Consider the following 14,719-nt stretch of genomic DNA (forward strand, 5'->3'; position numbering starts at 1 on the left):
TCCTTATCCTTTTATCTATTGTGGAGACCCAGGTTGGTTCCACTCCCTTGCTATGGCGAACAATACAGCAAACACGGATGTAAAGTAGAAACGCATGCAGTTGAGATCTGAAGCAGAGGCAGGGGATACCAGCCCGAGACAGGGCAGGTAGCCATTCTCACTCTGCCCCACAGCAGTGAGAATGTTGGAAGATGGCTATAGGAAGCTGCAGGGAACACCCCATCATCTGCATCACCCCAATGTCCTAAACGTGGTCTCTCAGCCATGGGCAGGGCTGCTCAGTTATGATGAAAAATCTAAGGGAGACCCTAAAGTAGCTGTTGTCATGGTTAGAGGACATGGCTGAGACGGAGTTAACCATGAGCGTGTTGGTGCGTGGTGCCATAGAAGAGTAAAGTCATCCTCTTCAGAAGCCCCTCCCCCACCTGTGAGCTCTGTCATAAAGAGGAAAGGAGGAATACTCCTTAACTGACTTAGCTCTGGGGTTGGTTTCCTGGGAGACCCCTTCTTCCTGCTGGGGAGACTTTCAGGGCAGGGATTATCAAAATCACCTTTGAGTACTCAGTGCCTGGGACAGTGCCCCACAGGAAAGAGGGTTTTAGGGAAAAACAGCTGAGCAAATCATTTCCCTTGTGGGTTCCTAGTGACATAGGAGAAGCAGGCGGGAGGAAGCAGATGTCCAGGTGGTAGTGTGCTCATCTGTCACATACATGGTGCTGACTCAAGGAAGCTGGGGCAAGGGCACACACCTGTAATCCCACCATTCCCGGAGGGGGAGGGGGAGGGGGAGAAGGAAAAAGAGGAGGGGAAAGGGGGGAAAGGAGGGAAGGAGTGAGAGGGGAGGGAAAGAGAAGGGAGATAGAGAGAGAGGGAGGGAGGGAGGGGAGAGAGAGGGAGAGAGAGATCTAAGGTCTAGCACATCCTTGGCACTCAGCTACCCTGGAGACAGGAGCACACAGGATTCTTGAAGACCCGTTGTCGCTCAGAGAAATGTGTGGGCTCTGCCTTCTTTTCTGTTCCAGGACTGAGGACCCCACCATGCAGGGCCCATGGAGAGTGCAGCCTAAAGTGCTGGTAGCTATGAGAGCAGCTGCCCTCTGGCTGTCTTTTCTTGGTGACACGGTGACAGGAACGCTCCAGCTCTGTGGCCCTCATACCAACAAGCCCTCTTCGCAGCTCCTGCTCTGACACAATGTCAGTCCCCCCCCCCCCAGAGTCCCCCACAGACACAGACACAGTGTCAGTCCCCCCCACACAATGTCAGACCCCCCCACAGACACAAGTGTCAGTCCCTCCCCCAGACACACACAGACAAACACACAATGTCAGTCCCCCCCACACACAATGTCAGCCCCCCCCAGACACAAACACAATGTCAGCCCCCCCACACACACAATGTCAGACCCCCCCAGACACACACACAATGTCAGTCCCCCCACATACAATGTCAGACCCCCCAGACACACACAATGTCAGTCCCCCCCAGACACACACACAATGTCAGTCCCCCCCACACAGACAATGTCAGTCCCCCCAGACACACACACAATGTCAGTCCCCCCACACAGACAATGTCAGTCCCCCCAGACACACACACAATGTCAGTCCCCCCCAGACACAGACACAATGTCAGTCCCCCCCAGACACACGCACAATGTCAGTCCCCCCCCCCACACACACACACACACAATGTCAGTTCCCCCCAGACACACACACACAATGTCAGCCCCCCCAGACACACACACACACTATTTTTAAAATATCTAATCTGTAGTGAGCAGCACAGATAGAAACGTTAGCTTGCCATCTCTGGACAGGCACATTCCAAGGCAAATCCTTATTAGGCTGTCACTGGGTACTCGAAGTGGTGGACAGGAAGGTAAAACCAAGGTACTATACGCAAAAACTTCCTAATGCAATGTAATTTGAAATATTTATAGACTTCTAGAGTGCTCTTCCTTTAAAGCTAAAAAATGATGTCAGGTTGGGGATGTAGCTCGTTGGGTGGTGTATGTAGCATGCACAAAGCCTTGGGTTTCTCCTTAAGCACCACACAAAGCAGGCAGAGTGGTGTAGACCCCCGGCCCCAGCACTGCGGTAGTGACAGGAGGATCTGACGTCCAGGGTCAGCCTCAGCTACACAGTACGAGACCAGCCTAGGATATATGAGGCTTTGTCTGAAAAACATTTGTAATTGGTACATTCGCAGGTGTTTACAGGGACAGGATGATGGCTTCCCACAGGTATGTAGTATGTGACGAGCATAGAAGAGTAAAGAGCTTTTCTATCTCAAGAAGATTTACACAAAATACAAGTCTGTGCTGAGGAGACGGCACAGCCCATAATGTGCTAGTTATTAGCAAGAGGACTCAAGTTCAACCCCCAGCACCCACATAAAATACAGGCACTTTTTTTTTTTCTTTTTTTCGTAGCTGGGGACCGAACCCAGGGCCTTGCGCTTGCTAGGCAAGCGCTCTACCACTGAGCTAAATCCCCAACCCAGATACAGGCGCTTGTAATCCCAATGCTAGGGAACTAGAGCCAGGAGGGTTGTCAGGGAGTGGCCATCCACTGTAGTTGAATCAGTCAGCTGCAGATTTGGTGAGAAACCCTGTCTCAAAATACAAGGTGGAGAGTGATTGAGAAAGTACCTTCAGTCAGCCTCTGCCCCCACATGTATGCATACACACATGCACTAACACACATATATGTATACACACACACAGACTAGACACACAGAGACACAGACAAACAGACACACAGAGACACACACAGACGGACACAGACAGACAGACAGACACAGACACAGACACAGACACAGACACAGACACACACACACACACACACACACACACACTATTCATCTCAGTAACCCTGAAAAGCCGACTGACCAGAGATTCCCCCAGGATTCAGGTCACATAAACAAGAGATCTCGCCAATGCAGTCGGTTGACACAGTTTTTTAAAAGATTAACTTTTGCTCGGGTCACTTTCCCACAAGGAAACAAATGTGAGCTATCTATTATCACGTGGCAATTGCCCTGGTATCTCAGTGGCTTAAGACGGTAATTAATTATCCGGACTGAATTGTCTTTCTCTCACATTCACGTCGAAGCCTTTACCCTCCATTCCTGTGTTCTGTGAAGACAGAACCTTTAAAGTGGTGATTACAGCTAAGGAGGGACCAGGGGTGTAGTAGAATGATGTCATAGGGTAGTCCCAAAGCACTGGATCCTCACAAGGAGGGGAGGGGAAATCAGAGAACACAGAGAAGCACAGAGAGAAGGCTACAAGAGAACACAGTGAGAGCTCTGCAGGTCAACGGGCGAGGCCTCCAAGAGACCAAACTCCAGACGTTGGGCTGCATTAATCAGCGTTGTAGTATTACAACGGAACACGGGGCACACGCTATGTCTGAGGTAAAGAGAAGTTTATTTTGACTCACAGCTACGGAGATCCAAGTTCATGGGGGCAGAGCTTGATTTCTGCTAGGACTGTATCATGGCTTGGGGCCTTCCCTTGCCTCAGTCATTCTGGGATTGCTCCTGTAATGGTACTCAAGTACCAAGTCCCCCAGGAGACAATGACTCAAGACTATGTCAACCCTGAAATCCCAAGACCAGGGTGTATTTCAGTGATAGAGTGCTTGCTTAGCAGGAGCTGTGTGTGTGTGTGTGTGTGTGTGTGTGTGTGTGTGTGTGTGTGTGTACATGCACGCGTGTGTGAGCATGTGTGTACATGCACGCGTGTGTGAGCATGTGTGCACATGCGACACACACACATAGACTCACCTATATGTGACTCTATGCTAGTACGTATGGGCACATTTTAATGGTCAACTTAACATAACCTAGAGTCACCTGGGAAGAGAGTCTCATTAAGGAGTCTCATTAAGAAACCATCTACATTGGGTTGGCCTGGGCACATGTCTTTGCGGAATTGTCTTAATTAAGTTAATTGATGTGGGAAATGTACCCCATGGGGCGGCACCATTCCCTAGACAGTAAATCCGGATCTGTTTGAGTTGAGAAGTTGAGCTGACTACAAGGAAGCACATGAGCATCCCTGCAGCCCTTACACCAAACCTCTCGAAAGAGGCCATACTAGCTTTCACCTCTCCGGTGTGTGTCTTTGGCCCTTGGCCGTGCAGGGGTCCAAAGGCAGTCTTGCCGAGTTATGGTGAAACAGGGTGACATCATCCTTTGGCTTCGGTGTGGTCCCTGCCTTTCTGCCTGAACCCAGGCAGTTCGGAATCCCTTCCCCGTGTGTCCCTTAGCTGCCCACTCTCCTTGAGCCTCTCTTCACCAGCCCCATGCTTTCCACATCATTTCCTGCACCATCGCTGCCCCGATCAATGCTTTATGTTTACAATGATGCTTCGGTTCTGGGCTCACGTGCTCAATTCTATTTACACGCTTCCCCTGCAACACAGGAGCCACAGTGCCTTACTGTCCCGGGAACAGCTGACTCCCACTCACGGACATAGACCTCCACAGCCCTTTGGTCTCCCAATGCAACGAACCCACTCCATCTGGTCAAGGCAGTTTTTAGAATCATCCTTGACTCTTCTTTTCCTCCTCGAATTACTTATTCACCAGAAGCCAGCTGCATTCTGCTTCTTCCCGCTCAGAGCTCTCTGAGTTCCAGTGTACTCTCTCTTTTGCCAAGCCCAGGCCACTTCCCACTGTCTCTAGCATGGGCCTTTGCTCCTGCACATCCTACCTGATCTCGTACACCCTGAAATGCAAAGCTCAGTCACTGCTCCTCCTTACTGAGAAAGAGGTTGGGTCTGTCAGTCGCCAAGATAGATTATGCTCTCCCACAACAATGAAACAGGTTCTAGCAAGTTCTATTGTTCTCCCACCCCTATTTGCAGGCAAAGTGCCTTCCTTTGTTCAATTAGGGGATATTGTCCCATACACAGATGAGTGTTGCTCATGGCTCTCTCACCTCTCACCCAAGCTAGCACCGGATCCCGCACTTGTTCGTTTAAAGCAGGGTCTCAGGTATCACACAGCTTAGAGCATCTTTAGGTTACTAGGTAGTGGGATGACCTTGAACCTCTGATCCTCTTGTCTCCATCTTTCAAGTACTAGGATTATAAGAACCCTGTACCAGGCCTGTTTATGTGGTGCTGGAGACGCGCCCACCACTGGACTCCACGCTCTCTGGACGAGCACTGTACCAATCGAGTCATGTCGCCAGCCTGCGTTTATTTACTGAATAAATAAAGGGTCTCAGTAAGTGCTGTCACTACAGACTAATTATTCACCCCGTCCCTTTCCAACTTTAGAACAAAATTCATGGGAGCTGACTTTAGGAAAAATTATCTTCATGGTCCCCGTTTATGGAAAGAGTCTCTATTCTAAAGAGCAGAGATAAATTATGTTGAAATATTTCTAGGGCTCCAGAAATCTTCAAGCAGCTCATATCTCTCCATGAAGATTATGCCAGCAGCAAAGTTAACAAAATCAGCCAAGCTCTTAAGGAGCAGCACATAAATTAAAACATCCAACAAAATCCAATTACAAAGGGACACACTCTGTATGAACGTCAAATACCACCCCCTCCACTGTGGCTGCAGAGGCTGCAGACAGTGCCAGGGTGAGGGCAGCCCTCCCTGGATGACATTTACAGACGGTTAGGTCTGCTAACGGCAAGTGCCCAGCAGAAACATCCTTTTGTGATTCTTTTTGCGTGTGTGATATATGTATGCGTGTATATGGGTGTTATGATGTGTGTGTGTGTGTGTGTGTGTGTGTGTGTGCATGCACGTGGAGGCCAGAGTTGGACATCAGATGTATTCTTCTCTGACTTTCCACCTCCTTTTTTGGAACAGAGTCATCTCACGGACCTTGAGGCTTACCTCGAGTTGATTAATTCAGCTAGGTTTGAGGACAGCCATCTCCAAGAACCTATTCATCCCCTCTCTCCCCTCCCCAGAACTGAGGTTACAGATTCCTGCCACTGCACCAGCGTTTGTCTAGGTGCTGGGGATCCGAATCCAAGCCCTCAAGTTTGTGTGGCAGGCACTTAACCTGCTACACCTCCTTAGCTCTCTTTTCCAACTCCTTTCGAAGGAATTGGAACACGTCCTTTCGGAAGCGGGAAGCCCTGGTGGTCACCCTGGTTCCCTGCAGCTTTAGGTAGAGAAGCACCATGGAGAAGCTCATGGCTTTGCCATTGGGAGGCACACACGGTGCAGGTCTCAGCAGAGTGCCATTGTAAGCATGCAGTTCTGTGACCAATGTATCCACACTGTCATGGAGCCCTCAGACCCTCCACCTCCAAGGCCACCTCATCTTCCCAAAGGGAAGCACCCATCAAAACTCTCACCCAGGGCTGGTGGGATTGGCTCAGTGGGAAATGGCTATTGCTGCTAAATCGGAGGACCTGATTTTGATCCTCATTGTCACCTGACCTCTGCACAAGTGCTGTGACACACAAACCACACCCCACCCTCTGAATGAACAAAAGCCACTCTCTCCCCTTAGCCCCTGAGAAAGCATCACTCCACTCTCTGCTTCTACGGAGAGTGTGGGGACCTTATGTAAAGGAAGCCCTGGTGTGTGGCTTGTCTCCCTCAGCATGACAGCCTGGCACCCAGTTCCAGCCAGTCACAGTTCTCTTCTGTATCTCTGCTTAAACTCACGCCACTCGTGCAGGTTCAGCTCAGCTGGTACTGTGTCCAGTCTCTCTCTAATGCAGCCGCCAGCTTACCGCTCTGACTTAGCTTTTTGCCCAAGTACTACTTAATATATCGCCAGCAAGGAGGTGAGCTCTGGAGGACAGAGCAATGCTGGGCAGTTTAACCCTTGCCAGCAAATGACCACTGCCAAGCTTCCTTGAATGAAAAGAAGAGCAATCATGGTATGTTCTCTGCTTGGCAAATACATTTTCCCCCCTGAGATAGCCACTGCTATGGGTTGGATGGTGTCCCCCACAGAAGATATGCTGGCGTTTAACGGTAGTATCCTCCAGTGGCACTGTTAGAAATAAGGTCTTTGTGGATGTCACCAGGTTAAAATGAAGCCACTGAGGTGGACTCTGAACTAGGATGATTAGTGTCTTAAGAAAGGGGACATGGGGACACTAGCAGACATAGGCGGAAGGTGGCTTAGAAGGTGGAGTTCGGATCTAGAAAAACCCAGGCTGCTAGATGCTGGGCAGGAGAAGCTTGGAGCCCTGGAGAAACGCTCACTTTGGCTTTTTAGCTTCAGAACTGTGTGGAAATTCAGCGTGCTGGCTTAAGCCCGTGGTGTTTGGGGTGCTCGCCCTTCTTTTCCGCAGGAACAGAACCTGTTGGTTTCATAGACTGCAGGAAATATATGGAACAAGACTGCCTCTGATTGGACATGTGTGTCTCGTTTGGACTGTCTGAAGACATGACGGACCAGTGTTACACAGCGCTTACTTTGGGTTATCGATTGTGCTCTCCAAAGATGGTTTAACAGTCTACGGAGGAATGTGCCTAGGCACCGTGTCTACATCATGCCATTTTATAAAAGGGATGGAGAACACAGGGATCTCAGCGCTGTGACGGTCCTGGAACCAATTACTAGTGAGCCTGTGCTTTGTTCTCACGGCCCCAGGAAAAGAAGCCACCACGGCTGAATGACAGGGTTCCATCTCTGCTGGTGTGTCCTCGCTGGGCCCAGGATCACTCTGCGTCTCTGATAGCACTTAACTCAAAACCAAACAGGCTACTGCTTAGGGTCTCCATGCTCGGACAATGTTCAGGTGTAGGGGGAATCTGGCCCTTCCACCAACAACCCCAGACCTTCTCAGTTAATCCTCTGGCAGCCATGAAGACATGTTGTCCCACATCCTACCAAGTGACTAACTTTCCAAGGACCTACGTCAAGTCAGGTGATGTCAGACCTTAAAACTCTAGAACATAACCCCTTTCTTTCCCTCTCTCTTTCCTTTTCTTTCTTTTATAATTTTTATTTATATGAATACACAGTAGCTGTCATCAGATCTCATTACAGATGGTCGTGAGCCACCATGTCGTTGCTGGGATTTGAACTCAGGACCTCTGGAAGAACAGCCAGTGCTCTTAACCGCTGAGCCATCTCTCCAGCTCTTTCCCTTTCTTATCTCCCTCCCTCCCTCCCTCCCTCCCTCCCTCCCTCCGTCCCTCCCAGCTTACTCTGCTGTGTTGGTGATAGTTTAGCAGCCCAGTCAAGGCAAATCCAAATGGTGCTTCTAAAGCACGGGTTTAAGAAGTGGAGGGAACAGACTTTCTCCTGGCCATGCTCCAGGACGGCTTCTCTTTGATCCCTACAGTGTCACTCAGACCTGCTTGCTGCTCTCAGCCTGTGACTTCAGACAGCCCAATTTACAAATGCTAACCCTGGGCAGCCCTGGGCAGCCGAAGCTGGTGTGGGGAAGCATCCTCCTCCCTCCCAGAGTCTGGCCCAGCCCCACCCTGGGAGAAAGTGCAGACTTACGGTTCTCAAAGGAGCATGGTGTGTGGGGGATGCCAGAGGAGGCCGAACCGGGCTCTGGAAGGCCAGGCAGAAGCGCTGGCCGGTGTCCGGTGGGGATGAGGAAGCATAGATGCGGCTTTCTAGGCGTTCAGGCTCCTGCTTGTAGGACTCCAGGGGAAATGGGTGCTGTTTGGTCACTTGGGTGGGTGTTGATGGAGAGGAGGAGACGCTGGAGGCTGCAGGGAAGTGACAGAGCTCATTAGGGGTGTGGCCTTGGCAGAGAAGAGGGCTCTGCGCTTCTAAGAGCCCATCCTTTCCTCTGACCAACCCAACGAGCAAACACAAAAACCAACCCTGAAACAGTAAAGGTCGAAATCAAGGCAGAGTTTAATACACACGTGCATTCACAGCCTCTTTCGAGTTCAGAGTTCAGAAGTGCCCTCACCGTCCATGCTGAGGCATGAGCAGTGTTGGGGGCGTCGTACAGTCCTGACTGTTCATATAGTCAAGCCTGCCCTCCACATGGTCTCACTCTCCCCTTGGCCAATACTGCTTGCTTCCTCTCCCTCCCCATCGTGCGCGCCCACAGCAAACACTGTGGAGCCATATTGGTGGAGGTTGCTTATAGGGAGATGCAGAGAGAGTCCAGCAGAACCAAGATCTCTGCTGCAGAACACAAAGAGACAAGGATGGGCGCCAACACCAGAGGCCAGAAGAGAAGGGACAGACCCTGCCCTGCACACTATGGAGGAAAGGTGGCACTGCCCATGCCTCAATTTGGGACTTTTGTTTTTTTCCTTCAGTTAGGGTCTCATATACCCCAGGCTGGCCTTGAACCCACTCTGTAGCTGACCAAGTCTTCAGCAGGGTGTCAGCCTACCCCTCATAGTGAGGTCAGTCAGAGCAGGCTAGCTCCACTTGTATGTATCAAACAGTCTTACAGTCACCCTTACAGTTTCTGCCAGACGGAGTCCTGCCTTGGTGCTTCCCTTGTAGGCTCGCCTAACCCGCCGTGGGTATGGCATGGAGGCTGATGAGGTGTAACACAGCAGGGTAGGCCAGGTCAGTCAGGGGTTTCCATGTGTTCAGATAGGGGACAGTCCCCAGTGATTTCCAACTCCTCCTTGTCCCCCTTGACCCGCTATGACAGAAAGCACTGATATCCAGTGCCCACGGAGCATAGTCAAACTTCCCTTGGACTGTAACTCCATTTACATTAGGCTTTCTGGTCAAACCCACGTACACATTTTCAAGGACACAGAACCCTCTGTGTAGGTCATTTTTGCTGATCAAAATCACAGATGTGGAGTTCGGGAGTTGTCTCAGTCAGCAAAGTGTTTGATTTGCAAGAATTAAGATCAGAATTTGATCTCCAGAAACCACTTAAACGCAAAAACAATCAAACCCAGGCACGGTGGTGTGGGTTTGTGATCCCAGTTTTGGGAGGTAGAGACAGGGGGATTCCAGTGGCTCACCTAGCTTCCTTGGAAAATTCCAGGCCAAGGGCAAGACCTTATCTCAACAAACAAACATGCAACAAACTAACCCAAGAAGGATACCACCTGAGGAGTAAACCCCAGGGTGTCCTGTGAGCACACACGTGTGCACCTGCACACGCCTGCAGCCCTTTGAGCACGCACATGTGCACTCCACACATGCTTGCAGCTCCCTAGATGAACACACACCCAGGCTCACACAGGCAGGAATGTTAGTTTATTTCTCAGAGCTGCTTCCCCTCACCGAGTGTCTGGGGTTATTACAGTGCAGATTTTGAAGGCAGAGCTCACACACCCGACTGCTTATGGAGCGGTGGAGTGAGTCACAGCAGCAGAGTGCCTGACAGGAAGGAGTCGGCCTTGCCACCCTCCTCTCCATGTGAGGAAGCTGTAAGCAGAAGAGGCAGAGAACCCTTGGCATGGGTGGTGCCATCTGGAGTTCTTGAGAAGGGGGAAAGGGTTTGCTATGTGCAGTGTTCACAGCCTGCGATCTGCATGCGTCCGCAGCATCCCCGGAAGGATCCCCGGAAGGGAACAACAGAGGGAAAGCTGCTCAGCGACAGTTTTTCCTACTCCCAAGCTTTCTATGGTGGGTATAGTGATGTTTAACCTCCACTGTCAATTTGACTGCATTTAGAATCACCATGGGAACCTATCTCTGGGTGTGTCTATTAGGGTGTTTTCCAGAGAGGTTTAACTGTGGGTAGCATCATCCCAAGGGCTGGGTGTTGCAGACTGAATGACGGAGAAAGCTGTGCATCAACGTTCGTTCTATTCCCAGACTGCAGAAGCAATGTGACCGGCTGCCTTCCCCGCTGCTGCTCTGCCTTGCCCGTGAGCTGAGAGACCCTTCCTTCCAATTGTTCTTGTCAGGCATATTGTCATAGCAGCGAGAGAAGGAATTCTACAGGTATGTATTATGTACTTTGAAATTTACCCTTTTCTATCCATTGTTCTTTTATGAGCAGCTGGCCAGGTGTGTGTGTGAGCCCACACCCTGGGCTTCCCTCTAGTTCTGGGCAGGAGTGTGAGTAAGCACTCTGCCCTGGCCTTCCCTCTAGCTCTGGGCAGGAGTGTGAGTAAGCACATGCCCACCCTGCTTCCCTCTAGCTCTGGGCAGGAGTGTGAGTAAGCACATGCCCACCCTGCCCTGGCCTTCCCTCTAGCTCTGGGCAGCCTCTGCCAGAGCTGGAGACAGCCTTGTCATCCCGAGCTGCCGCAGAGTCAGGCTCCTTCCTTTCCTCTCTGTTTCCACACCTCAGTCTGTCTGCCCATCTTCACAGGAAGCTATCTACGCTCACCATTCTCCTGGAAGAGGTCCAGTCACCACTGGGTGAATGACCTCGCTGACAGGGCAAACTCCCGGCTGGTTCTTTGATTAGCTAACGATCACCATCCCAGTGCAAACCCCTGGAAGAGGAAGGCAGCTTACTTGAGAGGACTCACAGAGGCCTCAAGCTTCTTCTCCTGGACCCTGACTCTTGATCGGTTGTTTGTGCAAATGCTGGACGATCCTAACCACGGCCGAGGCCAGGAGAGAAGGCTGGAGGCCGAGGAGCACCGGGCCACAGCTCATGCTGGCTCAGCCTGCCTTTTCTGCTGGAATGGATACCGTCTGTGGCTGCACAACTCTCCAGTTGCCTCAAGAAAACTCTCTGCCCTCAGGTCATGGGGTGTTTCCATTTCCACCCAGCCTGCCTCACCTCTCTCCTGCTCTCCATCCTCAGTCAGGGCCTCCCATGGGGCCCAGGGACTGCACAGGCTTCGTCAAGCCGCTCTCTGTGACTGCAGTGTACACCCAGGACAAGCGACTTAATGAGAGAAGAGGGTCACGCTGGCTCGTCGTTTCAGTTCACGACAGGTCACAGGTCATCCTGCTGCACAGCAGGACAAAAGTGTGTGGCGACTGTCCACCTCAGGGCCAGCTCACAGGAGAGAAGGACGAGGATACTGAGACCCACGATTTCCTCCAAGGAAGCATCTCCAGTGACTGAAGAAGCCCCATCGGGCTCCACTGCTGAAACTTTCCACCAGCACCAAGTCGGGGACCCAGTCTTTAAAACGTGGGTCACTGGGGAATAGTCCAGATACAGACCATGGCAGAAGGGGAAGGGAATGTGGGCGGCGAAGGCGCAGGTGACACAGGGCAAGGCTCACAAGCAAATACAGAGCATGTGGTCAATGTAGGGGCACAGGGAGGACCTCACTAGAATAAAATAAATGCCCCTCTTCTCCCCGATGGGAGATCCGTTTCCCGGTGCCCTGCAGCACTTCCTGTTGCTTGCAGAGTCCTGCTTCACACTCTAATGAGTCCGCCAGCTCCTCAAGTACCTACACCTCAGATGGAGGGACGGGTGGTCAGAGGACGGTTAATTACTCACGCACCCCTTTGTGTCAAGTACACAGAACGAGTTCATATACCCCGACTTCAGCTTCCAGACTCCTTCATCTAAATCGAGATGTCACCAAGGGATAGGATCAAGGATGCAAAACCACAAAACGCCATGTGAACTTTCTCAGAAAGAGGGGCTCCACAGCACGCCTACGGGAAGAGAGTCTGGAGGTGTCAGGTGCCTGGAAAGGGCAGGAAGAGGAGCTGAGGAACAGTGAAGGGTGCGCAGAGGGGCACTGGGTCTGGTCTATATTGGGTGGCCTTGGGCAGGCAGCTTTTGACCCAAGCTGGCAGAAAGAGAGGGACAAAGATCAATTGTCACCACGTGGGTGCTGGCGTCTCAGTGGTTATTTGGGATGGCTGTTAGGCTGGTGAGGACATTCCTGGGTGATTTTCTGTTTGAATATTGGTGTCACCATTTGTAAATCAAGGGGCAAGAGGGACAGCATTGCTTCACGTCTCCATTTTACAACTCAAAGGCGCGGCGGGTCCAGCCTTTTGATGTTGGGACAGCACTGTCGTTTGTAAAGCTCCTGTTCAGTAACCACACCGTCAAAGTCACAAAATAAAATCATAAAAGAGTCCTGCAGTGTTTTAGGTGAGTTTATGACTGCGCTAAGCCACATTCATAGCTACCCCGGGGCGTGCGCTGTTTACTTAGATCCTTACTGCTTTCTTTCTGGACAGACTACAATTTGGCCATCTACATATGCAGGTGTCTGCTCTGCACATCAGTGTAGAGCTCCTGGACGCTTCTGGGACCCAGTTTGGCGCAGGGGGAAGGGGAAGCCAGAGGCCCACTTCAGATATGGTGGGGGAAAAGGGACAAAACCAAAGGGAAAAGCAAAACTGAGAGCATGCCCAGCACCCCTGAACCATCCTGTGTTAAGTGCATGTTCCCGAGGCAGGCGGGGCTCAGAGAGGAGCAGCCAGCCCATAGCCAGAGGTGGGCAGGTCCTCTTGTCGAAGACTGAGCCTTGACCTAGAGAGCAACGAGGATGGTCTCCAGGGCAGGTAACTTTCACACTGGGTGGGCAATGCCCATGGTAACCCCAGAAGGGGCCCAGATGGTTCCCTTGTTAGGTTTTCTCTGAGAAGGCGTCCCTCCCCTGCTTCTGAAGGTTTTTGCTGTGGGCAGTTGACAGCTCTGAGGGTGAACAATGGCTCTGATTTTTTCCTGGCTGGTGCCAAGCCCATGAATAAGCCCAGTGAGTGAACAGACACGGACCCTGGCAGCCACACAGAATGCCAGGCAAGTGTCTCCAGACACCAGGGAGCCATGAGCTGGTGACTTCACAGGGCCTGGCTGGCCATGCTGGTGGAACCGTGGCTGTGAGAGGGAGAGGGCAGGACAGAGACATCAATAAAGAGCACCAGCCTTTGAGACTGTTGGACAAGGCTGAAACAGAGGCCCGGACTTCAGAAGCTCTGGGCCTGGATTTACCCCCCAACTCATCAGAAATGCCCAACGAGTGCACTGGAAAGCCAGCAGGCGCCATTAATACAAGCTCCCAGAAAAGGAGCAGCCTGTCAGGAACCCAGGTCTGCCCAGCCGTCTCTGACCACCTGCCTGGCTCTGGCAGGGGTGCGACAGCCGAACTTTAAAGGAGCTCGCTTCTAGTCACCCTCAGACCTGGGCTCCCTCTGCCATGGCACCATGAGGGCAGCAGCCTTTCCTTCTTAACAGACAGGGGCCTTCCTTTTGGAAGTCCAGGTCACAGCCACTGCTCAGTACCCCTTAAGGCAGGGTCAGCCAAGACACAGTTGGGAAGCCCTTCTAAGGGGTACCAGGACAACGTGGCATTCCATCCACGGCAGATTAAGAAAGCCACAGATCATAAGCACTGCTTCCAAGCACCACACTTCTGAGATCTGGCTGTGCGGCTCAGTTGGTAGAATGCTTTCTAATGCACACGAGGTGATGATGGTTTTCATCTCCAGCACCCCGTAAACCTGGCATGGTGGTGCAGGCCTGTAGTCTCAGCATTGGAGAGGTGGAGGCAGGAGAATCAGAGGTTCAAGGTTGTCTTCAAATACAAAACCAGGTTTGAGGGCAGGTTGAGATACAGGAAACCGACGGACCAGCAACCTAACATAAAAACACAAGCCCACGCCTACACACTAGACCGCTCAGTCCCACGCGCTGGCAAGCCCTAGGCATTGGATCGCCCAGTTACATTGTCCCAAGGTGTTACGCCAAGGTGACTTTTGGGCTAGCAGATCCTCTTTTCTCCAGCGGTATTTTCTATGTGACGGTCCCACCCGTGGACTTCAGTCATTTTTCCCCTTTCTGTCTAACCCACAATTTGAGTTGCTAAGTCACTCTTCTAGGCCACTTCTCCATCACACCTGCCTCAGTGGACACATTCCAGAGGGATCTCAGCCCACTCCACCTGTCCT

At 51.6% G+C, this 14,719-nt stretch overlaps 1 protein-coding gene across 5 annotated transcripts in view; it reads right to left on the minus strand.

Annotated features, from left to right (window-relative positions):
• Prkag2 (protein kinase AMP-activated non-catalytic subunit gamma 2) overlaps window positions 1–14,719 on the minus strand; it is a 163,025-nt gene that overhangs the window by 76,650 nt on the left and 71,656 nt on the right. For all 5 annotated transcript variants that reach the window (XM_032907154.1, XM_032907155.1, XM_032907156.1 and 2 more), the window contains exon 2: window positions 8,453–8,667. In XM_032907154.1, coding sequence (XP_032763045.1) covers window positions 8,453–8,667 — 215 coding nt within the window. The remainder of the gene's footprint in view (window positions 1–8,452; window positions 8,668–14,719) is intronic.

Source organism: Rattus rattus, chromosome 6, assembly GCF_011064425.1.
Source record: "Rattus rattus isolate New Zealand chromosome 6, Rrattus_CSIRO_v1, whole genome shotgun sequence".
Lineage (NCBI taxonomy): Eukaryota > Metazoa > Chordata > Mammalia > Rodentia > Muridae > Rattus > Rattus rattus.